Source organism: Podarcis bocagei (assembly GCF_964188305.1).
Source record: "Podarcis bocagei genome assembly, chromosome: 2".
NCBI lineage: Eukaryota > Metazoa > Chordata > Lepidosauria > Squamata > Lacertidae > Podarcis > Podarcis bocagei.
In genome coordinates this window covers 6,460,893-6,486,841 of record NC_138126.1, presented here as the reverse complement: position 1 = coordinate 6,486,841, position 25,949 = coordinate 6,460,893, and the positions used below count along the sequence as shown (strand labels likewise).

General features: G+C 46.9%; 2 protein-coding genes across 2 annotated transcripts in view; both read right to left on the bottom strand.

The window, feature by feature from the left end:
• LOC308580479 (uncharacterized protein) overlaps positions 1-25,949 on the bottom strand; it is a 72,623-nt gene that overhangs the window by 17,916 nt on the left and 28,758 nt on the right. The window contains exons 4-8 of the mRNA XM_081182184.1: positions 24,418-24,522; positions 8,922-9,020; positions 7,425-7,517; positions 665-757; positions 85-177 (exon numbers count right to left, since the gene is read on the bottom strand). Coding sequence (XP_081038310.1) covers positions 85-177; positions 665-757; positions 7,425-7,517; positions 8,922-9,020; positions 24,418-24,522 — 483 coding nt within the window. The remainder of the gene's footprint in view (positions 1-84; positions 178-664; positions 758-7,424; positions 7,518-8,921; positions 9,021-24,417; positions 24,523-25,949) is intronic.
• On the bottom strand, positions 17,244-21,060 carry LOC308581060 (uncharacterized protein). The gene is made up of 2 exons (XM_081183512.1): positions 18,738-21,060; positions 17,244-17,983 (listed from the first exon to the last, which is right to left on the bottom strand). The coding sequence occupies exon 1, from the start codon at positions 21,013-21,015 to the stop codon at positions 20,119-20,121; it is 897 nt and encodes a 298-aa protein (XP_081039638.1). The 5' UTR covers positions 21,016-21,060; the 3' UTR covers positions 17,244-17,983; positions 18,738-20,118.

The following is a 25,949-nucleotide window of genomic DNA, read 5'->3' as shown; positions in this document are numbered from 1 at the left end:
TGCAGCCTTCCTCGTTTTCTTGCCGGGGGGCTTCTTCACCCCCAACATCTCCCCAGGTCCCCATCTCCATTTCCTGGAACTCACCAGAACTCTCTGAGGGTCCTGGGTGGGAACATTCAAAGGTGGTGGGAGACAGCCTGACCAGGTCAACTGTCCATCTTCCTCCTTCCATCCTCGCTAGGGTTGCAGGATCAGCCTCTTCCATCCTTCCTGAGGAGCTCAGAAAGCAAAACAAGCTGCAGGGTGCTTGGGAGGGAGGGAGAAGCAAAGGGAGCCTCAATAGATCCTATTCAACTCAATGGAGCTTACTTTTGAGTAAATCTGCAAAGGACTACTGTGCATATTTTCCCTCTTCTGACACCCAGAAACCCATTGGTCCTCTTCCCTGCCCTTCCTCCAGTCAAGACCTTCTTGCCTTTTCTTCCCCTTCTGTATTTTCTGCTGACTTGGGGGATCCGTTTCTCCTCCTCCCCTCCCCCAAACCCCTGGAACTCAGCTAACCTCTCCAGCCTTAAAGAATGCTGTAGGTGGGGAGCCCTTTGAAACTATTTTGCAGAAGTTTAAACAAGTTGCAGGTTCCTGGAAGGGAGGCAGAAGCAAAGGGATTTTCCTTGTTTCCACTCCCCATCTCTCCATGCCCCCATCTCCGTTCCCTGCCACTCACCATTTCTCTCTGAGGGTCCTGGAGGGGAACGGCCAGAGGTTGTGGGAGACAGCCTGACCAGGTCAACCGTCCATCTTCCCCCTTCCATCCTCGCTAGGATTGCGGGATCAGCCTCTTTTATCCTTGCTGAGGAGCTCAGAAGGCATTTTCCTGGGACGGAAAAATAAGCAAAAGGAGCCTCTGAGGACCTGCAGGGATTCTCCTGCCCCTGAAGAAGCCCAAATGGGGCATCCCCTCTGCAACAGTCCCCAACAGAATCTTCTTAGCACCACCATTAAAAAACATTCCTCTCCTTTCTTTCCACCGTTTATCTCTGTTCTTGACCTGCAGCCTCCCTTGTTTTCTTGCCAGAGGAAGTCCCTCACTCCTAACATCTCCCCATGCCCCCATCTCCATTCCCTGCCACTCACCAGATCTCTCTGAGGGTCCTGGAGGGGAACGGTCAGAGGTTGTGGGAGGCAGCCGGACCAGGTCAACCGTCCACCTTCCCCCTTCCATCCTCGCTAGGTTCGCAGGACCGGCCTCTTCCATCCTTCCTGAGGAGCTCAGAAGCTGCAGGTTCCTGGGAGGGAGGAAGAAGCAAAGGCAGCCTCAGAGGCCCTGCAGCTATTTTCCCGCCCAACGTATTTTCTTGGTCAATGATAAGCCTGCCTAGGTGTGGAGCTCCCATGTGCAGCTCCCATGATAAAAGAGGAGTGCCTCCCCTCCTGAACCCCACCATGCGAGGAAAGTGGAGTCATGCCTGAAAGAGGATCTTCTTCCACCAACATTCAAAACATTCCTTTTTGGGCTCCCTTCTCTCTCTGCCAGCCTGGAGCTGTGACCTGGCTGCCTCCCTCCATTCCACCTCCTCCCCCAGCCCCACTTTAGGGGAAGGGGCTGTAGCTCAAGAGCGGAGCATCTCCTCAGCAGGCAGAAAGTCCCCCATCCAAGACCCCCCCCCCTTTGGTCTAATCCTGCCCTCTCTACTCTACCCCTTTCTCTCCAAAACATCCAGGCCTCCTTCCTCCTCTCCCCAGAGCCATCCTGCCCCCTTTCCTTTGTGGGGTTTCCTACCCCACCCTACAACTCCCTCCCCCCCCCCCGCCTCGCCTTCTTGCCTTGCTCTCCTCGTGGGGCGCCCCTGCAGCCCTCGAGGTCCTTTGCTCTCCCCGCAGCTCTTTCGGGGCTCAAATGTGGGGTGCAACCCCATGCATGCTCCTCTCCCGGAGGGCTTCTCTCCTGCTCTGGCACGGGAGCCCCCCGCCCCAGTATATCCCTCTTTCTCTCTACCTTGCAAAAGGCACAGCCTTCCGCGCTGCAGAATCTCCTCTCGCAGCTTGTCAAATGTGACAAACGGAGGAGGAAGTGACGCTACCCTCTCCCCCAGGAAATCCTCTCTTGCAATATAATCGCTGCCTTTAACCCTTGAAGAGCCAGTATCCCCCTTCACCCTCCACCCTCCACCCCAAACTGTAAGGTGCTGGGGACATTGCGGATTCTGCTTCTTTGTACCCCATAAAAGAGGGTTGCTACCTTTCTTCTGGCGAAATACAAGGCTGTTGGGGGGGGGTGATTCCTCCCACCCACCCCCAATTTCTTGCTGAACCGACTTGGAAGCAATCCATTACAATCTGTCGCAGCCCAACACGATGCCCCACCTTGCATTTCTCTCTCTCATCAGCATTCCAACAATTTCCTCTCCAACAATTTCATTTGTTCAACAGAACTTTCCCTCCGGTTGACAGAAGCGATTCCTTGGATCCCAGCTATGAATGCTGTCAATTTAGCGTGCTTCCTGACAAAGTTGGATTTGTGAAAGTTTTATTTATGGCTCAGTAATACATGCACTTTATTGGTAACTGTTGGGCTGATTATATTTATTTTCTCATCTTGTTTTCAGTTTATAAATAGGTTCTTAAATAAGTATTCTTACAATTCATTCTGTTCTATTCTAAACAATAGCTCAGCTCTTGCCAAGTTTCCATCACATGTATGCTTTTATTTAAAAGAAAGGTTTCCATTTTATTTACTGCTTTCCAATCCAGCTCAGCCCCTGGCCTCTCAAGATCTTCCCTCCAAAACTTCGGAGGGGCTCCTCTCCACTCCCACTGGTTGCCCCCCATGGCTTTTCTCACCTCTGCAGGTTTGGCAGCTATGCCCCCTTCGGGACAGAGGTGACTTGGCAACTGAACTCCAGGCTCTGGCAAGTTCCAGGTTGAATAATTGCAATGTCTTCTACAGTGGTACCTCAGGTTAAGTACTTAATTCATTCCAGAGGTCCGTTCTTAACCTGAAACTGTTCTTAACCTGAGGTACCACTTTAGCTAATGGGGTCTCCCGCTGCCGCCACCACACGATTTCTGTTCTCATCCTGAAGCTAAGTTCTTAACCTGAGGTACTATTTCTTGTTGGGCTGGAATAACGACAGACGAGTAGCAGGTGTCATGTGAGAGAGGCGTCTGCCGGGGCCGGGAACTCTCCTTTATTGAATATTACAAAACATTGCCACAGGTGTGCTTGTGGCTGATTGGTTGATACAAACACAAAGCAACCTGTTGCTGATTGGTTAACGTAAGTACAAGGTTGGACAAGGCGTGAATTACATGTGATCATTAATCACTTATAGATTAAAGGCTGAGAAACTAAACTGGAACTAGACAGGCATGAAACCTCCTAATTAAATTATAACTGAAGATTAATATAACATGACTAAAACAATTACTAATGATTGATCATAACATGAAAGAATATAATAATAAGTGAATTCCGTAGATGTGGTCAGCTGTGCATTAAGAACAGGTCATAGTGTCAGTGTAAAGAAATGAGGGAATGTCTTGGTCTTTGGAACAGGAACAGTTTGTGCAGTGTGTGTGTGTAAAAGCAGAGAAAAGCCTACAAGCAAGACTTCCCAGAATGCAAGAGAAAAGAAGAAATGCTTCTCCATAATGCAGTAGTTATATTCAGAAGGAGGACTTTCCTTTAATTTCTGACTTAGCAGAGTCTGTAACCTGAAGCGTCTGTAACCTGAGGTACCACTGTATTTTTTTTAAAGGCAGTTTTCTTCACTTTCTTCCTAAAATGGAGCTGTTTACTGCTTTAATTCTGCCCTGTTCCAAAAGTTTCCATTAGAGCTTTCAGGAAAGCTATGAAGAATTTGCATGACTAGAAGTGCGTTAAGATTTTCAAAATGGAAACACTTAGGGGAACTCCATTTCCCCCTTCCCTTTTGTAAAAAAGATAATCCAATATGGTTAAGAATATAGCATTTTTACTTATTCTATAAAGATGGACAGAAGCTGATGGTGTTAATCTGAATCAGTTGGCCTGCTTGTAACTAACAATATGTTGGAATGTTGCTTCAAGGCGTTGCTTCCTCCTGCAGTGGTTTATAAGCAAGGAATTTTATTATTTCTGAGTATGCATGTGTTTTTGTGCATGTGCATTTATAGGTATACCTGATTATATTCCACCTTTCCAGTGAAAGGTAACTACAACAGCACACATGATAATGCTCAAATATAATGCTTTAATTCATCTAGAAGTTACAAGGAAAAGGTGGGACACCCCTGGAGGAAAGAAGGGAAATGCCTCATTACCAACTACAATCAAATTACCCAACTGCTACAAAACACAAGCAATGAATCCTGGTCCGCTTTCAATAACTGTTTTGCAGGATCTGACCCAAGGTCCATGGATGGCACCATCTTGTACCCAAGAGCACCAGCCAGAAACCTGCAGGAGTTCAGAAGCAGTACATGATGCTCAGGCCTGTCCCTGCCTTTCCATTATTAAATTAAAAATAAATTAAATCCTTTGATTTAGTTAATTTTTATAATGAAATATTTTTAGATTGTGTAACTATTTTACTGTTTGATTATTTGATTGTTGTTAGCCGCCCTGAGCCCGGCTTCGGCTGGGGAGAGCGGGATATAAATAAAATTTATTATTATTATTAACATGCTTCCTTAGATAAGAGTGTGACCATATTAGGCCATCCTTTGGTCTGTTTTCAAAGATGAGATGAGCAAGAGTGGTGGAGACTGCCACTCCAATAGGCTTCAGAGAATCATAGAATCATAGAATCATAGAGTTGGAAGAGACCACAAGGGCCATCAAGTCCAACCCCCTGCCAAGCAGGAAACACCATCAGAGCACTCCTGACATAGGGGAAGAGGAAGGGAGTATGGACCTAGAATTGCGGTGGTTTGAGATGGGACACACCGCAGAAGGAAGGAAGGAGCTGGGAAATAGTGGGTCAACAGGAGCAAGATAGCAGGTGCTCCAGCCCTGAACAGAGGCAGGAGTCTGTTGTGTTAGAAATATCACAGCAGCCAAGCGACACGATGTCTCTAGTATACTGGAGTCCCCTCCTTCCCCTACAACCAGGCGTGCCCTTTGTGTCACAGAGCAGAGAGCCAAACAGAGAGATTCCATTAGCGGCCCCCGTAGACAACAGGAAGGGACTCGAGGCCAGGAAATAACTGCTGGGGGCAGGAACACACACTCTAGGCAACAGCTCAGGTTTTTGAGGACGTACATTCCATGTTTCTGTGTGTTTTTGTTGATTTAAATGAAAGAAGCGAAAGAAGCTCTCAGCACCACTGATTTTACCAGGCAAGCCAGCCAGCCCTGTAGTTGACTGCACCTTCATGACAGCAGGTGTATGATTTCTCCCATGTGAAATCTTGTATGAATTCCATGAAGTTTAGCAACAGTGGTGCTCTAATTAAAATGCTTTCCGCATTACAAGCGGAAAGCATTATTTCGCTTATGCAAAATGAGTTGTGAAATCTTACCAAATCTTTTCCCACATTCCTAGCATATATATGGTTTATCCCATGTGAGTTCTTTTATGAGAAGTAAGCGTAGATCCATGTGCAAATCTCTTTCCACACTCCAAACATTTATAGGGTTTCTCCCCTGTGTGAATTCTTTGGTGTGATGTAAGGCTTGTGCTGTGACTGAAGTTCTTTCCACACTCAAAACAGGTATATGGTTTCACCCCTGTGTGAATTCTTTGATGGCATTCAAGGCTGGAGCTGTGAGTGAAGCTCTTTCCACACTCAAAACATGCATACGGTTTTTCACCTTTGTGAGTTTTTTGATGTGATGTAAGGCTTGTACCCTGGCTGAAGCTCTTTCCACACTCAAAGCACTTATATGGCTTTTCTCCTGTATGGATTCTGCGATGGCAAACAAGGTATGTGCAGTTACTAAAGCTCTTTCCACATGTCACACATTTATATGGTTTTTCCCCTGTATGGATTCGCTCATGCACAGAAAGGTGTGAACTCTGACTGAAGCTCTTCCCACACTCAAAGCATTTATACGGCTTCTCACCAGTGTGAGTTCTCTTATGTGAACTAAGGTGTGAACTCTGACTGAAGCTCTTTCCACATTCCAAGCATTTATATGGTTTCTCCCCTGTGTGGGTTCTCTTATGTGAAGTAAGGCTACATTCATGGGCAAAGCTCCTTCCGCACTCCGTACATTTATAAGATTTCTCTCCTGTGTGAATTCTTTGGTGAGATATAAGACTTGAGCCGTGAGCGAAGCTCATTCCGCACTCCAAACATTTATATGGCTTCTCCCCTGTGTGGATTTTTTGATGTGATGCAAGGCTTGAGCTGTGACAGAAGGTCTTTCCACAGTCCAAACAGGTATATGGTTTATCCTTCCTGTGGATTTTTTGATGTGATTTAAGGCATCTGCTGCGACTGAAGCTCTTTCCACACTCAAAGCACCTATGTGATTTTTCCCTGCTGTGGACTTCCTGGTGTATTTTAAGGTTTGAGTGGCGCTTGAAACTCTTTCCACATTCTAGGCATTTGTATGATTCCTGTCCTGCGTGAATTCTTTCATGTGATTTTAGGCCTGAGCTGTCACTGAAGCTCTTTCCACACACCAAGCATTTACACAGTGTCTCCTCGGAGTGGATTCTGCAGTGTGGGCTGAGGCTCGATTTACCTTTGAACGTTTTGCCACACGAAGGGCTATCATTTGTTCTCTTCGCTTCATGCCTATTTCTTTCTGATGAGCCCCGAGAACCATTATTGCCCTGGTCATCACCTGCTAAAATTAAGGGAAAACAGCAAACATTAAAAACTTCCCAATACAGGGCTGCCTTCAGATGTCTTCTAAAAGCTACGTGGTTCTTTATCTCCTTGACATCTGAAGGGAGGGTGTTCCACAGGGCTGGTTCCACTACTTCACTTCTTACTGTGACGAAACCAGCAGATGACCCTCAGAGTTGGACCTCAGTGTCCGAGCAGAACGATGGAGGTGGAGATGCTCATTCAGGTCTACAGGGCCGAGGCCGTTTAGAGCTTTAAAGGTCAGCACCAACACTTTGAATTGTGCTTGGAAACATACTCTGAGCCAATGTAGATCCTTTAAGACCAGTGTTATATGCTCCTGGCAACTGCTCCCAGTCACCAGTTGAGCTGCTGCTTTCTGGGTTAATTGTAGTTTCCGAGTCACCTTCAAAGGCAGCCCCACCTAGAGCGCATTGTAGCAATACAAGCGGAAGATAACCATAGCATGTAGCACAGTCTGTGTGCAGGTAGGGACTTAGCCTGTGATGGAGCTGGTAGACAACAGCCCCAAAACTCTGACTATGCCCATGTCACCATTAAAAAACATTCATGTCCTTTCTTTCTACCTTTTATCTCTGCTAGCCCGGAGCTCTGGCCCTGCAGCCTTCCTCGTTTTCTTGCCAGGTGGGCTTCCTCAATCCCAACATTTCCCCAGGTCCCAATCTCCATTCCCTGGAACTCACCAGATCTCTCTGAGGGTCCTGGGAGAGAACAGTCAGAGGTGGTGGGAGACAGCCTGACCAGGTCAACCGTCCATCTTCCTCCTTCCATCCTCGCTAGGTTTGCAGAATAAAAATAAATAAATAAATACTTTTTTTATTTATACTCCACCCTTCCTGGTTCAGAAAACCGGGCTCAATGCAGCTAACAACAAATTTAAAACACTTAATTGATGCAACAAAAAACAGCATGGGGAGCCCTGCAGGAGTTCCCCCCAGGGCTCCCCACACTGCGGGTAGCAGAATGCCACCCGGGGGGGCGGAGTGCCCTGAAGCAGAGCACCCCTCGCGCCGGGCAGACATCGGCCAGCCCCACAAGCTCAGGGGACAGCAGGGAGGCGCAGCACCGCCATCCCGCTGTTCCTCGACCTTGTTCGGTTTCCCTGACCTGCTTTTGCGGGGGAAATAAAGGAAAAGATATTTTCCTTTATTCCCCCCCCCCCCCAAAAAAAACTAGGTGCGTCCTATGGGACGGAGCGTCCTATGGGACGAAAAATACGGTACTTCTGCTGACTCACGCGCTCCGACATTTTCTTAGACTGACATTTCCTGGTTTGAGGAACGGAAATGAATTGCATAAGACTGACATAGACGGACATAGATTGAGAAGGGGGTCGAAAATCGCAGAGAGGGAGTGACTCAAACAGCAACATCAGCTGGTGAATAAACATTTTGCACTCTTTTGAAAAAGACGTTCCTCTAATAAGACTTGTAAGAGCAATTACAGGGATTTTTGCAAGATCTGCAACTAGTGAAGATCCCAAAGTGCCGCATCATAATCTGCTGAAAGAGACAACGTTTCATAAGGTTTCATCTGACAGAAAGTCTCAGGTGCCAAGGAACAATCAGCGGTGCACTTTCGGGATCCTGATACATATCCTTTTCAGTCACATCCTGGCCCCCCACCTCTGATATGTAGGGCAGCAGAACACGGTTTGAGGGAAATGGCTTTGTGGGCTAGAGAGGGACTGCTGCCATGACCCACAAGTTTCTCACTGCTGACCTGGCAGCTTGGCTGCTGCAAACTGAGGGGAAATCTGTCTCCATACTGAGATGAAGCCCATTCAGTCCCTCATCTGGCAATTGCTGCAGCTACCACCAAGTGTCGGAAGATTCAGGACCCAACACAATATTATACTCTGAAAAAGAATTTTCTTCACACCACCATTCATGGGCATAGCCAAGGAGGGGTGGGGGGCAGCCCCCCAGATCAGGTAAAACATTAGAAATACTTAACTAACTGGCCAATCATGCCAGTGCTGCCCCCCTAACAAAAGGCCTGCCGCCCCCACCAAAAATCTTGCGCCCATGCCACGACTGAAAAACATTCCTTTCCTTTTCTACCTTTCATCTCTCACAGCCCAGAACTCTGGCCCTGCAGCCTTCCTCCTTTTCTTGCCAGGGGGGCTTCCTCACTCCCAACATCTCCCCAGGTCCCCATCTCCATTCCCTGCCACTCACCAGATCTCTCTGAGGGTACTGGGAGAGAACAGTCAGAGGTGGTGGGAGACAGCCTGACCAGGTCAACTGTCCATCTTCCCCCTTCCATTCTAGCTAGATCTGCAGGAGAATAAATAAAATAATAATAATAATAATAATAATAATAATAATAATAATAATAATAATAATAATAATAATAATTTTTGTATCCTGCCTTCTCCAGCCGAGGCAGGGCCCAGAGTGGCTAACATCATAAAAACAATACAATATGCATAAAAACAGACATCAATTAATTAAAATACATCTTAAAATTAATTCAGACAAGTTAAAATCTAAGCAGTTGGCAATTATCAGGTTGGAATTGAGAGTGGTTAATACTTGCCAGGACCAACTGTTTCCACTGATCATACAAGGACCTGTGAGCAGGTTGGGGGCCTCCTTTGGGCTTGTTTTATACAAAGGAAAGTAAGTCAAACTGCATCCTGCCGAAAGGCCTGGCAGAACAGCTCCGTCTTGCAGGCCCTGCGGAAAGATGTCAAATCCCACAAGGTACTGGTCTCTTGTGGGAGAGTGGTCCACCAGGCCGGGGCCACGGCTGAAAAGGCCCTGGCTCTAGTCAAGGCCAGTCTAATTTCCCTGGGGCCCGGGATCTTCAAGGTGTTGTTGTTAGCAGAAATAGGGTGAAAGAGGATCAGTCTCTTTCATCCTTCCTGAGGAGCTCAGAAGCCTAAACAAGCTGCAGGTTCCTTGGGAGGGAGAGAGGGAGGGAGGGAGGGAGGGAGGAGTAAAAGGAGCCTCAGAGAAGTTGCAGGGATTCCTCTGCCCTAGATATTCTCCAGCCCCTGCAGAAGCCCAATATATATATTACAAATATATTACAAATTTATATCCCCCAATCTGGTGGGCTTCTCACAGCCACCCAGTGCGGCTAAGAGCATATATAAAAACAGAACAAAACATCAAACATAAAAAACAGAAATATCCTATACAGGCAACAAACAAACCAATAATAAGAATAGGCAACAAACAAACCAATAATAAGAACAAACCAATAATAATAATAACAACATGTTTGCAGCTATACCCAAATTAAAATAACCACCGACCCCAACTAAACAATTAACCAACACCAACCCGACAAAAACAAAACAGAGGAACCAAAATCAGAACCGTTTAAAGCATTTTACCCCAACCCAAGAGATGATCCAGCAATGTCCCAGTGGCCTCCCAGGAGCCTCTTTTGGCTGTTGAAGGTGAGCCTGGGCTCCACCCCCTTGGCCACGTGGAATGGGCCTTGCACCCAGGCCTCATGGCATGGGGAGCACAGTAGTGACCTGAAAGTGGTTCCCATTGAACGCAGTGGTTTTTATATCTATATAGGGCTCCTCTGCCTATTCCTCCTCTTCTGGCAACATATTGGTGCCTGCTCCAGGGGATAGACTTTGGAGAAGACCATAAATCCAGCTTCTTTGGAACTATATTGCAGGACTCAGAAGTTTAAACAAGCTGCAGGTTTTTATGGGTGAGGGAGAAGCAAAGGCAGCCTCAGAGCCCCTCCAGGGATTTTCCTCCATGGATATATTGGGAGGGGAAGCCTCCCAATATATTGGGGGCCCAATACACAGTTTCCACAGTAAAACCTCCCCCCTTTATCTTATTCCTTGCTTCCACTCTCCATCCCTCCAAGTCCCTCTCTCCTGGAACTCACCAGATGTCTCTGAGGGTCCTGGGAGGCAACGCTCAGAGGTTGCTTGGAGAGATGCAGGAGACAGCCTGACCAGGTCAACCGTCCATCTTCCTCCTTCCATCCTCGCCTGGATTGAAGAGCTCAGAAGTTCCTGAAGAATAAAAGAGAGCCTCAGAGGCCCTGCAGTCAGTTTCCTGCCCAAGACATTTTCCTGGTGAATGTGAAGCCATGCATGAAAAGTGGAGTCATGCCTGAAAGAGGATCTTCTTCCCACCACCATTAAAAACATTTATTTCCTTTCCCCCATCCCCACTTTAGGGGAAGGGGCTGCAGTTCAAGGGCAGCGCATCTCTTCCGCAGGCAGGAAGCCCCAGATTCAGTCCCCAGGCAGGGCTGAGAAACCGCGTCTGAAAACCCGGAAGAGCAATTGCTGCCGGTCCGTGTTGACAATAGTAGCCCAGGTGGAGCAAAGGTATGACTGTGTAGGCAGCGGACTGCGCTTGGAGCCCCCAGTTCTGCTGCACAAGTTGCTGGTGGTGAGAAACTAATGAAACTTTATGGCCAGTGGTTCTCCTCTTCCCATCCTTAAAGTCTTCCCTCCTCCATCTCTCCCAACACCTTGGTTCCTTCCTAGGGCTGGTCTGCTATAGAGAGAGACTGCGCCCTCCTTGGGGGCTTTCCTCCTGAACCCCCCCCCCCCCGGACGGGGAAGGCATCAAGATAAAAGAGCCCATGTCTTTGTAGAGCTGAAATGAGTTTCCAGCTGACCCTGCCCTCCCCCCCCTTTCCCCAAAACTTGAATGTCTCCCTCTTCCCAGAGCCATCCTGCCTCCTTTCCTTTGGGGGGGTTTCCTAGCCCACCCTAAAACTGCCTCTTCCCCCGCCTGCTCTCCTCCTGGGGCGCCCCTGCACCCCTTAAAGCCTTTTGCACTCATCGCAGCTCTTGGGGGGCTGAATTGGGGGGGTGCAACCCCACGCATGCGCCCTCCCACCGCTGCCCCTTTGCAAAACTGCCCTCTCCCGGAGGGCTTCTCTCCTGCAAAGGAGCTGCTCTGGCGCGGGAGCCCCCTTCCCCCCCCCCAATATATCCCTATTTTTCCTACCTGGCAAAAGGCACAGTCTTCCGCGCTGCAGGATCTCCTCCCTCGCAGCTTGTCAAATGTGACAAACGGAGGAGGAAGCGACGCTTTTCCCCTCCCCCCCCAGGAAATCCTCTGTCATAATATAATCGCTGCCTTTAACCCTTGAAGAGCCAGTATTCTCCCCCCCCCCCCCGCCACTACAGATTTTGCTCCCAGCTCTGGAATAGTTTATTGTCACAACTCTCAGCACCCTTAACCAGCAAAACAAGCTCCCAGAAATCTTAGGGCGTTTCATGGGGCTTTGGATATGTGGAGTGAATGTGGCCTAGCAGATTTGTGCTCTGTGTGTGTGGAAAGAGGCACACATTGATTAAAATTGTGCATCATAAAGTGGTACTTCGGGTTAAGTACTTAATTCGTTCTGGAGGTCCGTTGTTAACCTGAAACTGTTCTTAACCTGAAGCACCACTTTAGCTAATGGGGCCTCCTGCTGCCGCTGTGCCGCTGGAGCACAATTTCTGTTCTCATCCTGAAGCAAAGTTCTTAACCTGATGCAATATTTCTTGGTTAGCGGAGTCTGTAACCTGAAGCGTATGTAACGTGAAGCGTATGTAACCCAAGGTACCACTGTAAAATCACGGGTGCAGTCAGCTCTCTATCCTAGTACAGTCATACCTCGGGATGAATACGCTTCAGCTTAAATATTTTCAGGTTGCGCTCCGCAGCGACCTGGAAGTAACGGAGCGCGTTACTTCCATGTTTCGCCGCTCACATATGTGCAGGTGCTCAAAATGATGTCAAATGCATGCGCGGAAGCGGCGAAAAGATAAAAACGCAATTATATAAAATACATTTTGGGGTTTTGAATCAATAGTCAGATAGTGGATCTTATTCTAATTGCCCCAGCTTAAAACCTTGCAAATTTTGATGTCACTTGCTCATCTTGGTCTGCTGAGAGAAAAAAAACACTGTGACAGTGGCTGGGAGACCCGGAATGGACAATAAAATAGGGGTGATAACCTCACTCTTCAAATATTTATAAAGAATGCAAACCAGAAGGACATGCGCCACTGATTCGGTACTGCCATCTCCACAGGGACATAATCGTTTTTTGTGTGGAATTTGTTGGAATTGTCCCTCAAGTACAACCGAAGGCAGTATATTCAATCTTGTGAGAGTAAATGCGCATTTATATTTTATAATTGCTACGTTATGCAGATAGGGTGCAGGAGAGTCAAAATGGGTATATCTCTGCCGCTGATGTTTTTCCTGCCGCAACCTTGGGCAGTAGGAATGTTGTCCCAATGTTGTCATTCCAGCGTGGTTCAGGGCGGACCTGAAGTCACAAGATGAAGTCCCGTCCTCCTCAACTCAGCTCCCCCTCCATCCCACTTCAAGATAAACAACAGGCCTCCTTTTAGTTGATCAACAACTTTCTTCCTTGTCTTAGACGGGAAGGGTTTTTCTCTCCAAGCATTCAGGGACCACTGCTATTCATGTGCCCTTGTGTAATTCCTCTCACCTCTATGATAGCGTTTTTTTGTTTAGCCCATGTCCTTCCTCTTAAAAATAGGTTGTATGTCAACACCTCCTTAAATCCACACTCCTTTTTTGTGGTGGTGGGGTTAAGCTCTAGTTTCCCAACGACATCGGTCAAAACAAGGTTCTCCCCACCTTCACTCCTTTCAAACCACATATAGCTTCTAGTGTCCACATCTCCTCCAGTGCACGGCCAATAAAATCCAATTATAAGGAGAACCTCCGCTTTTGATGGCGGTCCGAGGGGGTTGCATCATGGCAAAGGTGATTACCCAACTCCTCCATCTGCCCCCATGCTGATCTGCGTGGGAGTGAGCCGTTGAGACGGCTGCGGGTCAGCCTGCTCCCTCGTACCCCAGGAGGTTTCCAGGAATGCTTAAACCCTTTCGTTCCCTACCCCTTCATTTGTGCCTGCCTCCAATGTCGAGGGAGCTGCCGCCATGGTGCAAGACCAGAACCGGAAACTCAAGGTCAAAGAATAATACAAATGTAGTGTTGGAAGGGACCACAAGAATCATCTAGTCCAGGGGTAAAGGTAAAGGGACGCATTCAGAATGCGTGTTAAAACAACAAAAGTAAAGAAATTCACAGGCGATTGCCTGATTACATTTAAGGATAAAGAAATGAGGAATAGGATTCTTCAAAAGAATAGGGAAAAGAGGCTGTACATAGATGGGAACTGCATAATCATCTTTAAAGACATCCCAATCAGATTACTTAAACGAAGAGACTCTTACAAATCATTGGCGCAGACATTGAAGAAAAAAAAAATTGAATTTAGATGGGAATTCCCGGAAGGATTATCATTTATGTATAGAGGCAAGAGGCACAGGTTATCAAACCTGGAAGAAACCGGGAAATTTCTGAGGAAATATAAGGAATTGAGAGTAGAGGCGAACGGAGCAGGGGGAGCAGAGGGAAGACTACCAGGAGAACCAGGAACAGGGGGGGAGGAGGAGGAGGGTAGAGGAAGCAGCTCGGACGAAGAGGAAGAGGAGGAAGAAGAAGACCCAGCGAATTTATAAAGAAAAGGAAAGCTTAGGCGAGAGTTAGACACCATGGGGTTAAAAATTTGGAACTGGAATATTAATGGGATGAACGAAAAAAAAGGAGGAATAAAATTGAGCAATTTCTGAAAAAGAAAAATCTGGACATTATCTGTCTACAAGAAACGCACATGGCTAGAAGGCATAAAAAAGTGTTAATCAATAAAAGATTGGGAAATGAATTTGAATCTTCTGATAAGGAAAGGAAAAGAGGGGTGGTATTATACATTAAAAACAGGATTGAAGCCAAAACAATTTTCAAAGACGAGGAGGGGAGGGTGATAGCGGTTCGTCTTAACTGGCAGGGAGAAAACCTGGTTGTAGTTGGGGTTTACGCTCCAAATGGTAATAAGACTGAATTCTTTAAAAACTTAGAAGAGAAACTACTTGAATATTTGGACCAAAAAATCATTTTATTGGGTGACATGAATGGGGTGGTTTCTCTAGAAGCGGATAGACTTAGGAAAGGAGTAAGTAAAGAAGGAAAACTACCAAAATCCTTCTTCTCAATGATGGAAAACTGCAATTTGACAGACATTTGGCGCCTCAGACATCCGCTAGACAAACAATTCACCTTTCATTCCGGACCTAACCAGTCGATGTCACGGATAGATCAGATATGGATCTCGAGTGAATTATGTCCAAGAGTTAAATTAATAGAAAAAAGACCGAAAGTAATCTCAGACCACAGTCCGATAGAGCTGGAAATGGAAAGCTTGGAATTGGGGGGGGGGGGAGGTAAAGGGACCCCTGACCGTTAAGTCTAGTTGCGGATGACTCTGGGGCTGCGGCGCTCATCTCGCTTTACTGGCCAAGGGAGCCAGCGTACAGCTTCCGGGTCATGTGGCCAGCGTGACTAAGCCGCTTCTGGCGAACCAGAGCAGTGCATGGAAACGCCGTTTACCTTCCCGCCGGAGCAGGACCTATTTATCTACTTGCACTTCGATGTGCTTTCGAACTACTAGGTTGGCAGGAGCAGGGACCGAGCAACGGCAGCTCACCCCGTCACGGGATTCAAACCGCCAACCTTCTGATAGGAAAGCCCTAGGTTCTGTGGATTAGACCACAGCACCAACCGCGTCCCAGTCCAGGGGTAGTCAGCCTTTTTATACTTACCGCCCACTAATGCATCTTTCTTAATGGTAAAATTTCCTTACCGCCCACCAGGACTTGATGGAAGGAGGATTCCGAACCCCCTACTGCCCAGTTAGAATCCTGAAATGCCCACTAGTGTGCGGTAGGAACCAGATCGACAATCCCTGATCTAGACCAACCCCCTGCAATGCAGAAAAAAACCCGACCTCTGCTGAAAAACCTAAAAAAATGAAGGAGAGTTCACCACTTTCTGTAACATCTGATGATGATGATGGTGATTTTATTATTTATACCCTGCCCATCTGGCTGGGTTTCCTCAGCCACAGCATATATAAAACATCAAACTGCCCAATACAGGACTGCCTTCAGATGTCTTCTAAAAGCTACATAGTTCTTTATCTGCTTGACATAATAATAATAATAATAATAATAATAATTTATTATTTATACCCCGCCCATCTGGCTGAGTTTCCCCAGCCACTCTGGGCGGCTCCCAATCAGTGTTAAAAACAGTACAGCATTACATATTAAAAACTTCCCTGAACAGGGCTGCCTTAAGATGTCTTCTGAATGTCAGGTAATTCTTTATCTCTTTGACATCTGATGGGAGGGCGTTCCACAGGGCGGGCGCCACTACCGAGAAGGCCCTCTGTCTGGTTCCCTGTAGGCTCACTTCTCGCAATGAGGGAACCGCCAGAAGGCCCTCGGCGCTGGATCTCAGTGTCCGGGCTGAACGATGGGGGTGGAGACGCTCCTTCAGGTATACAGGACCGAGGCCGTTTAGGGCTTTACAGGTCAGCACCAACACTTTGAATCGTGCTCGGAAACGTACTGGGAGCCAGTGCAGATCTCTCAGAACCGGTGTTATGTGGTCCCGGCGGCCACTCCCAGTCACCAGTCTAGCTGCCGCATTCTGGATTAATTGCAGTTTCCGGGTCACCTTCAAAGGTAGCCCCACGTAGAGCGCGTTGCAGTAGTCCAAGCGTGAGATAACCAGAGCATGCACCACTCTGGCGAGACAGTCCGCGGGGAGGTAGGGTCTTAGCCTGCGTACCAGGTGGAGCTGGTAGACAGCTGCCCTGGACACAGAGTTAACCTGCGCCTCCATGGACAGCTGTGAGTCCAAAATGACTCCCAGGCTGCGCACCTGGTCCTTCACCTTCCAAGGTAGCTCATCTCACTTGCAGTCAGAAATTTCTTCCTAAAGCTTAGGATTAGATGTATTTTTACTCCTTGCATAAAATACAGATGCAGGAAGAGTCGGAAAGCCAGGAAGTAATTGTAATCTCTGTATTTACGTGAATTTAAATGAAAGAAGTGAAAGAAGCTCTCTTACATAACTGGGGGAAAAATTACATAACTGGAAAAAAATATTACAAAAAGACCATACCAATAAAGAGTACAAATTAAGGGGGAAAGAAAAGAAAACTTAAACTATCTATTTTTATTATTAAGATAAAGATAAAGAATATGACACAAATTTGAGATTGCAATTTCATGTTACAGTAAAAAAAAAAAAACTCATTATCATTAAACCCAACCTCCCATTTATTCCTTAGTTCTTTCTAAATAACTTTACTGCCATACCAAAATATTATTTTTTATATTATTTTTACAGTTTTGTTGTTGTTTAGTTGTTTAGTCGTGTCCGACTCTTTGTGACCCCATGGAACAGAGCATGCCAGGCACTCCTGTCTTCCACTGCCTCCCGCAGTTTGGTCAAACTCATGCTGGTAGCTTAAAGAACACTGTCCAGCCATCTCGTCCTCTTTCGTCCCCTTCTCCTTGTGCCCTCCATCTTTCCCAACATCAGGGTCTTTTCTAGGGAGTCTTCTCTTCTCATGAGGTGGCCAAAGTATTGGAGCCTCAGCTTCATGATCTGTCCTTCCAGTGAGCACTCAGGGCTGATTTCCTTAAGAATGGAGAGGTCTGATCTTCTTGCAGTCCATGGGACTCTCAAGAGTCTCCTCCAGCACCAGAATTCAAAAGCATCAATTCTTCAGCAATCAGCCTTTTTTATGGTCCAGCTCTCACTTCCATACATCACTACTGGGAAAACCACAGCTTTAACTATATGGACCTTTATTGGCAAGGTGATTTCTCTGCTTTTTAAGATGCTGTCTAGGTTTGCCATCGCTTTTCTCCCAAGAAGCAGGTGTCTTTTAATTTCGTGACTGCTGTCACCATCTGCAGTGATCATGGAGCCCAAGAAAGTAAAATCTCTCACTGCCTCCATTTCTTCCCCTTCTATTTGCCAGGAGGTGATGGGCCCAGTGGCCATGATCTTCGTTTTTTTGATGTTCAACTTCAGACCATATTTTGCGCTCTCCTCTTTCACCCTCAATAAAAGGTTCTTTAATTCCTACTCACTTTCTGCCATCAAGGTTGTGTCATCTGCATATCTGAGGTTGTTGATATTTCTTCCGGCAATCTTAATTCCGGCTTGGGATTCATCCAGCCCAGCCTTTCGCATGATGAATTCTGCATATAAGTTAAATAAGCAGGGAGACAATATACAGCCTTGTCGTACTACTTTCCCAATTTTGAACCAATCAGTTGTTCCATATCCAGTTCTAACTGTCACTTCTTGTCCCACATAGAGATTTCTCAGGAGACAGATGGGGTGATCAGGCACTCCCATTTCTTTAAGAACTTGCCATAGTTTGCTGTGGTCAACACAGTCAAAGGCATTTGCATAGTCAATGAAGCAGAAGTAGATGTCTTTCTGGAACTCTCTAGCTTTCTCCATAATCCAGCGCATGTTTGCAATTTGGTCTCTGGTTCCTCTCCCTCTTCTAAATCCAGCTTGCACTTCTGGGAGCTCTCGGTCCACATACTGCTTAAGCCTGCCTTGTAGAATTTTAAGCATAACCTTGATAGTGTGTGAAATGAGTGCAATTGTGCGGTAGTTGGAGCATTCTTTGGCACTGCCCTTCTTTGGGATTGGGATGTAGACTGATCTTCTCCAATTCTCTGGTCACTGCTGAGTGTTCCAAACTTTCTGGCTTCTTCAGTGTAGCACCTTAACAGCATCATCTTTTAACATTTTAAATAGTTCAGCTGAAATGTCATCACTTCCACTGGCCTTATTATTAGCAGTGCTTTCTAAGGCCCATATGACTTCACTCTCCAGGATATCTCAAGGTCAGCAACTACACTACCGGGGGTGTACGAGACATCCATTTCTTTCTGGTATAGTTCCTCTGTGTATTCTTGCCACCTCCTCTTGATGTCTTCTGCTTCTGTTAGGTCCTTATTATTTTTGTCCTTTATTATTACACAGTTTAGTAATATTTACATACGCAAGTAATAAAGACTGCTAAGATCACTCTAAAGTAGCTACAGATTTTAACATGGAATAGTTTTGTTTAAGATATATTCTAAAGGCCTCCCATTTTGATACAAATTCAGCTCTCGGTTTATTTTTTCCTGATAAGCTATCTAGTTCAGCATATTCAGTCAATTTTTGAATCCACTCCTGACTGGAAGGAATTATGTCGCTTTTCCACTTTGATGGCTATAAGGACTCTCGCTGCCACTGTTGCATACAGAAAAATACCTTTAATTTGTTTTGGAATATCTGAGTCAGTGATCCCCAACAAATGTGCCTCTGGCTTTCTATTACAGTGGTACCTCTTGTTACAGACACCTCAGGTTACAGATGCTTCAGGTTAGACTCCACTAACTCAGAAATAGTACCTCGGTTAAGAACTTTGTTTCAGGATGAGAACAGAAATCGCGCGGTAGCAGCAGGAGGCCACATTAGCTAAAGTGGTACCTCAGGTTAAGAACAGTTTCAGGTTAAGAACGGACCTCCAGAACAAATTAAGTTCTTAACCCAAGGTCCCACTGTAAAGGAAAGTCTTAACATTTTTTCTAATTCTAAATGGATTTCCTCCCAAAATTTCTTTCTTTTGCTACATTGCCACCATATATGATACAGTGAGCCTGTTTGATCTCCACATCTCCAACAGTTACTTTTGGCTCCTTTGTACATTTTGGCTAATTTCCATGGAGTCAAATACCACTGGTGCTGCATTTTTAAAAAGTTTTCCCTTATGGCATAGCACGTGGTAAATTTCCAATTATTCTTCCACAGATTTTCCCATTGGGACATTGTTATAACATACCCAAAGTCTTGAGACCACTTTATCATGGCTGATGTAACTTCTTCCTCCCCGACTTCCCAGTGGAGGAGGAGGCGATAAGCTTTAGAGAGAGTTTTACTTTTTGAGTGTATTACGTTGGATTCAAATCTTGAGGTTCTTGGTGAACTATTTTTTTCTACTTTAAATTTTTGAATAATTGATAATATTGGAACCTATCTGTAATAATATCTCTTAATTCCTCGAAACTTTTAAATCTCAGTCGGTTATCTTCTTTTAAAATTATTTTATAAGCAGGCCAATTTCACAACGTATTTTTTTTCTTCACCACTGTGGCCTCTGCTGGAGAGGCCCACCATGGGATTTTAGGCTCCAACTGATCTTTGTATTTCTCCCAAACTTTAAGAACTGATCTCCTTATAATATGATTTGAGAAATCTGTGTATTTTTGCCTTTCCATAAATTCAATAAGCGTGCTAACCCCAGCGGTTATTATGTCCCTCCAAATCCAATTAACCTATATCTTGCAAATTAGCAGTGCTCAACTTAAAGTGCTTTCCTCATTACAAGAATCGAAATATTTTCCCCATCTTGATTCACTTATGCAAAATGAGTTGTGAAATCTGACCAAATCTTTTCCCACATTCCAAGTATATATATGGTTTATCCCATGTGAGTTCTTTTATGAGAAGTAAGCGTAGATCCATGTGCAAATCTCTTTCCACACTCCAAACATTTATATGGTTTCTCCCCTGTGTGAGTTCTTTTATGAGAAGTAAGGGCAGATCCCTGTGCAAATCTCTTTCCACACTCCAAACATATATATGGTTTCTCCCCTGTGTGAATTCTTTTATGAGAAGTAAGGCCAGATCCATGTGCAAATCTCTTTCCACAGTCCAAACATTTATATCGTTTCTCCCCTGTGTGAACTTTGTGATGAGATCTAAGGCTTGAGCTTTCAGTGAAGTTCTTTCCACACTCAAAACAGGTATATGGTTTCACCCCTGTGTGAATTCTTTGATGACATTTAAGCTGTGATCTGTGAGTGAAGCTCTTTCCACACTCAAAACATGCATACGGTTTTTCACCTCTGTGAATTTTTTGATGTTTATGAAGGCCTGTACCATGCCGGAAGCTCTTTCCACACTCAAAGCACTTATATGGCTTCTCTTCTGAATGGATTCTGCGGTGGATAACAAGTGATGTGGAGTTACTAAAGCTCTTTCCACATGTCACACATTTATATGGTTTTTCCCCTGTATGGATTCGCTCATGCACAGTAAGATGTGAACTATGACTGAAGCTCTTCCCACACTCAAAGCATTTATACGGCTTCTCACCAGTGTGAGTTCTCTTATGTGAACTAAGGTGTGAACTCTGGCTGAAGCACTTTCCACATTCCAAGCATTTATATGGTTTCTCCCCTGTGTGGGTTCTCTTATGTGTAGTAAGGCTAACACTGTGAGCAAAGCTCCTTCCGCACTCCAAACATTTATAAGATTTCTCCCCAGTGTGAATTCTTTGATGCAATGTAAGACTTGAGCCATGAGCGAAACTCATTCCGCACTCCAAACATTTATATGGCTTCTCCCCTGTGTGGATTTTTTTATGATATACAAGGCTTGATCTGCTAGTGAAGGCCTTTCCACACTCTAAACAGGTATATGGTTTCTCCTCAGTGTGGACTTTGTAATGTCTTTTAAGGTATGAGTGGCGATTGAAACCCTTTCCGCATTCTAGGCATTTGTATGATTCCTGTCCTGCGTGAATTTTTTCATGTGATTTTAGGCCTGAGCTGTCACTGATGTTCTTTCCACACACCAAGCATTCACACGGTTTCTCCTCTGTGTGGATTCTGCAGTGTGAATTGAACCTAGATTTACTTTTGAATGTTTTGCCACATAAAGGTCTCTCATTTGTTCTCTTCCCCTTCTGATGTTTTTTCTGGACTGGGATTTGATGGTCGTTATCAGTCTGCATTAGAAGGCCTTCATACCTCCTATTTTCTTCTTGCTTTTTCTCTTGTGGTCTTGTTTCCTCTTGATCTTGAAAGGTCTTTCCTTTGACTTCATTCTTGGTTCTTTCTGATGAGACCCAAGAACAATGACTGTCGTGTTCATCACCTGCTAAAGTTAAGGGAAGATGACAATTAAAAATGTAATCCAAATCACCATCCTAGTGAGACTTTCTGTAACATCTGATGATGATGATGGTGATTTTATTATTTATACCCTGCCCATCTGGCTGGGTTTCCTCAGCCACAGCATATATAAAACATCAAACTGCCCAATACAGGACTGCCTTCAGATGTCTTCTAAAAGCTACATAGTTCTTTATCTGCTTGACATAATAATAATAATAATAATAATAATAATAATAATAATAATAATAATAATTTATTATTTATACCCCGCCCATCTGGCTGAGTTTCCCCAGCCACTCTGGGCGGCTCCCAATCAGTGTTAAAAACAGTACAGCATTACATATTAAAAACTTCCCTGAACAGGGCTGCCTTAAGATGTCTTCTGAATGTCAGGTAATTCTTTATCTCTTTGACATCTGATGGGAGGGCGTTCCACAGGGCGGGCGCCACTACCGAGAAGGCCCTCTGTCTGGGTCCCTGTAGGCTCACTTCTCGCAATGAGGGAACCGCCAGAAGGCCCTCGGCGCTGGATCTCAGTGTCCGGGCTGAACGATGGGGGTGGAGACGCTCCTTCAGGTATACAGGACCGAGGCCATTTAGGGCTTTAAAGGTCAGCACCAACACTTTGAATCGTGCTCGGAAACGTACTGGGAGCCAGTGCAGATCTCTCAGAACCGGTGTTATGTGGTCCCGGCGGCCACTCCCAGTCACCAGTCTAGCTGCCGCATTCTGGATTAATTGCAGTTTCCGGGTCACCTTCAAAGGTAGCCCCACGTAGAGCGCGTTGCAGTAGTCCAAGCGTGAGATAACCAGAGCATGCACCACTCTGGCGAGACAGTCCGCGGGGAGGTAGGGTCTTAGCCTGCGTACCAGGTGGAGCTGGTAGACAGCTGCCCTGGACACAGAGTTAACCTGCGCCTCCATGGACAGCTGTGAGTCCAAAATGACTCCCAGGCTGCGCACCTGGTCCTTCAGGGGCACAGTTACACCATTCAGGACCAGGGAATCCTCCACACCTGCCCGCCTCCTGTCCCCCAAAAACAGTACTTCTGTCTTGTCAGGATTCAACCTCAATCTGTTAGCCGCCATCCAACCTCCAACCGCCTCCAGGCACTCACACAGGACCTTCACCGCCTTCACTGGTTCTGATTTAAAGGAGAGGTAAAGCTGGGTGTCATCTGCATACTGATGAACACCCAGTCCAAACCCCCTGATGATCTCTCCCAGCGGCTTCATATAGATATTAAAAAGCATGGGGGAGAGGACAGAACCCTGAGGCACCCCACAAGTGAGAGCCCAGGGGTCTGAACACTCACCCCCCCCCACCACTTTCTGGACACGGCCCAGGAGGAAGGAGCGGAACCACTGTATGACAGTGCCCCCAGCTCCCAGCCCCTCTAGACGGTCCAGAAGGATGTTATGGTCGATGGTGTCAAAGGCCACTGAGAGATCCAGCAGAACTAGGAAACAGCTCTCACCTTTGTCCCTAGCCCGCCGGAGATCATCAACCAGCGCGACCAAGGCAGTTTCAGTCCCATGGTGAGGCCTGAATCCCGATTGGAAGGGATCCAAATGGTCCGTTTCCTCCAGGCGTGTTTGGAGTTGCTCAGCAACCACCCGCTCAATCACCTTGCCCAAGAATGGCAGATTTGAGACTGGGCGATAGTTGGCCAAATTGGCCGGGTATAAAGATGTTTTTTTAAGAAGCGGTTTAATGACCGCCTTTTTCAGCGGGTCTGGGAAGGCTCCCTCACAGAGGGAAGCATTCACCACCCCGCAGAGCCCATCGCCCAGCCCTTCCTAGCTCGCTTTTATCAGCCAGGATGGGCAAAGATCAAGGAGACAGGTGGTCGGTTTCACTCGTCCAAGCAGCCTGTCCACATCCTCGGAGGTAACAGATTGGAATTGATCCCATATAACAGGACCAGACAGAACTCTAGCACTCTCCCGCCCTGGCCCTGCTCCCACTGTGGAGTCTACCTCCTTCTGAATCTGAGCAATTTTATCTGCAAAAAACTTTGCAAAAGCATTGCAGGAGATCTTGGGGTCCCTACCAGGCCCCGGTGGTACAGGTGGTTCCGATAAACTGCGAACCACCTGAAAAAGTCTCCTGCTGCTGTTTTCTGCAGATGCAATGGAGGCAGCGAAGAAGGCCCTCTTCGCCGTCGCCATTGCCACTTGGTAGGCTCGACGTTGAGCTCTAACCCGTGTCCGGTCTGATTCAGAATGAGTTTTCCGCCACCGGCGCTCTAGCCGTCTCAACGATTGTTTCATCACCCTCAGCTCCGGGGAAAACCACAGGGCTGTCCGGGCTCCATGCAATCGGAGAGGGCGCTTCGGAGCCAGACAGTCAATAGCCCTGGTTAACTCCGCATTCCAGCGGAGAAGACCTCTTCCCTGCTTTCCTCCAAGTCAAGACCTTCTTGCATTGTATGTTCTCCTGTCTTTTCTGCTTGCTGGAGGGAGGAGTTCCCTCCAGCCCCCACCCATCCATTTCTCCTTCTCCACCTCCAACCCCCTGAAACTCAGCCAACCTCTCCCAGCCTCAGAGGTGGGGAGCCCCAGCTCAGGTCCTTTCTAGCCCCACAAATCCAGCTTCTTTGGAACTATATTGCAGGACTCAGAAGTTGAGTAAAGCTGCAGGTTTTGGGGGGTGAGGGAGAAGCAAAGGCGGCCTCAGAGCCCCTCCAGGGATTTTCTTCCCCGGATATATTGGGAGGGGAAGCCCACCCCCAGTTTCCACAGTAAAACCTCCCCCCTTTATCTTATTCCTTGCTTCCACTCTCCATCCCTCCAAGTCCCTCTCTCCTGGAACTCACCAGATGTCTCTGAGGGTCCTGGGAGGCAACGCTCAGAGGTTGCTTGGAGGGATGCAGGAGACAGCCTGACCAGGTCAACCGTCCATCTTCCTCCTTCCATCCTCGCTTGGATTGAAGGGCTCAGAAGTTCCCGAAAAAGAAAAGAGAGCCTCAGAGGCCCTGCAGGGATACTCCTGCCCAAGACATTTTCCTGGTGAATGTGAAGCCATGCATGAAAAGTGGAGTCATGCCTGAAATAAGATCTTCGTCCCACCACCATTAAAAACATTTATTTCCTTTCCCCCACCCCCACTTTAGGGGAAGGGGCTGTAGTTCGAGGGCAGCGCATCTCTTCCGCAGGCAGGAAGCCCCAGATTCAGTCCCCAGGCAAGGCTGAGAAACCACGTCTGAAAACCCAGAAGAGCAATTGCTGCCGGTCCGTGTGGACAATAGTAGCCCAGGTGGAGCAAGGGTATGACTGTGTAGGCAGCTGACTGCGCTTGGAGCCCCCAGTTCTGCTGCTGCACAAGTTGCTGGTGGTGAGAAACTAATGAAACTTTATGGCCAGTGGTTCTCCTCTTCCCATCCTTAAAGTCTTCCCTCCTCCATCTCTCCCAACACCTTGGTTCCTTCCTAGGGCTGGTCTGCTATACAGAGAGACTGCGCCCTCCTTGGGGGCTTTCCTCCTGAACCCCCCCCCCCGGACGGGGAAGGCATCGAAGATAAAAGAGCCCATGTCTTTGTAGAGCTGAAATGAGTTTCCAGCTGACCCTGCCCTCCCCCTCCCTTTTCCCATAACATGAATGTCTCCCTCTTCCCAGAGCCATCCTGCCTCCTTTCCTTTGGGGGGGGTTTCCTAGCCCACCCTAAAACTGCCTCTTCCCCCGCCTGCTCTCCTCCTGGGGCGCCCCTGCACCCCTTAAAGCCTTTTGCACTCATCGCAGCTCTTGGGGGGCTGAATTGGGGGGGCAACCCCACGCATGCGCCCTCCCACCGCTGCCCCTTTGCAAAACTGCCCTCTCCCAGGGGGCTTCTCTCCTGCAAAGGAGCTGCTCTGACACGGGAGCCCCCTCCGCCCCCCCCAATATATCCCTCTTTCTTCCTACCTTGCAAAAAGCAGAGTCTTCCGCGCTGCAGAATCTCCTCCTCCCTCGCAGCTGTTCAAATGTGACAAACGGAGGAGGAAGCGACGCTTTCCCTCGCCTCCCCCAGGAAATCCTCTGTCATAATATAATCGCTGCCTTTAACCCTTGAAGAGCCAGTATTTCCCCTCCCCTCCCCCCTACAGATTTTGCTCCCAGCTAGAATAGTTTATTGTCACAACTCTCAGCACCCTTAACCAGCAAAACAAGCTCCCAGAAATCTTAGGGGGTTTCATGGGGCTTTGGATATGTGGTGTGAATGTGGCCTAGCAGATTTGTGCTCTGTGTGTGTGGAAAGAGGCACACATTGATTAAAATTGTGCATCATAAAGTGGTACTTCGGGTTAAGTACTTAATTCGTTCCGGAGGTCCGTTCTTAACCTGAAACTGTTCTTAACCTGAAGCACCACT

What these genes read in the sequence shown, in the direction of transcription:
- LOC308581060 (XM_081183512.1), bottom strand. Translation starts at nt 21,015, where the DNA reads ATGAGTTTCGCTCATGGCTCAAGTCTTACATTGCATCAAAGAATTCAC.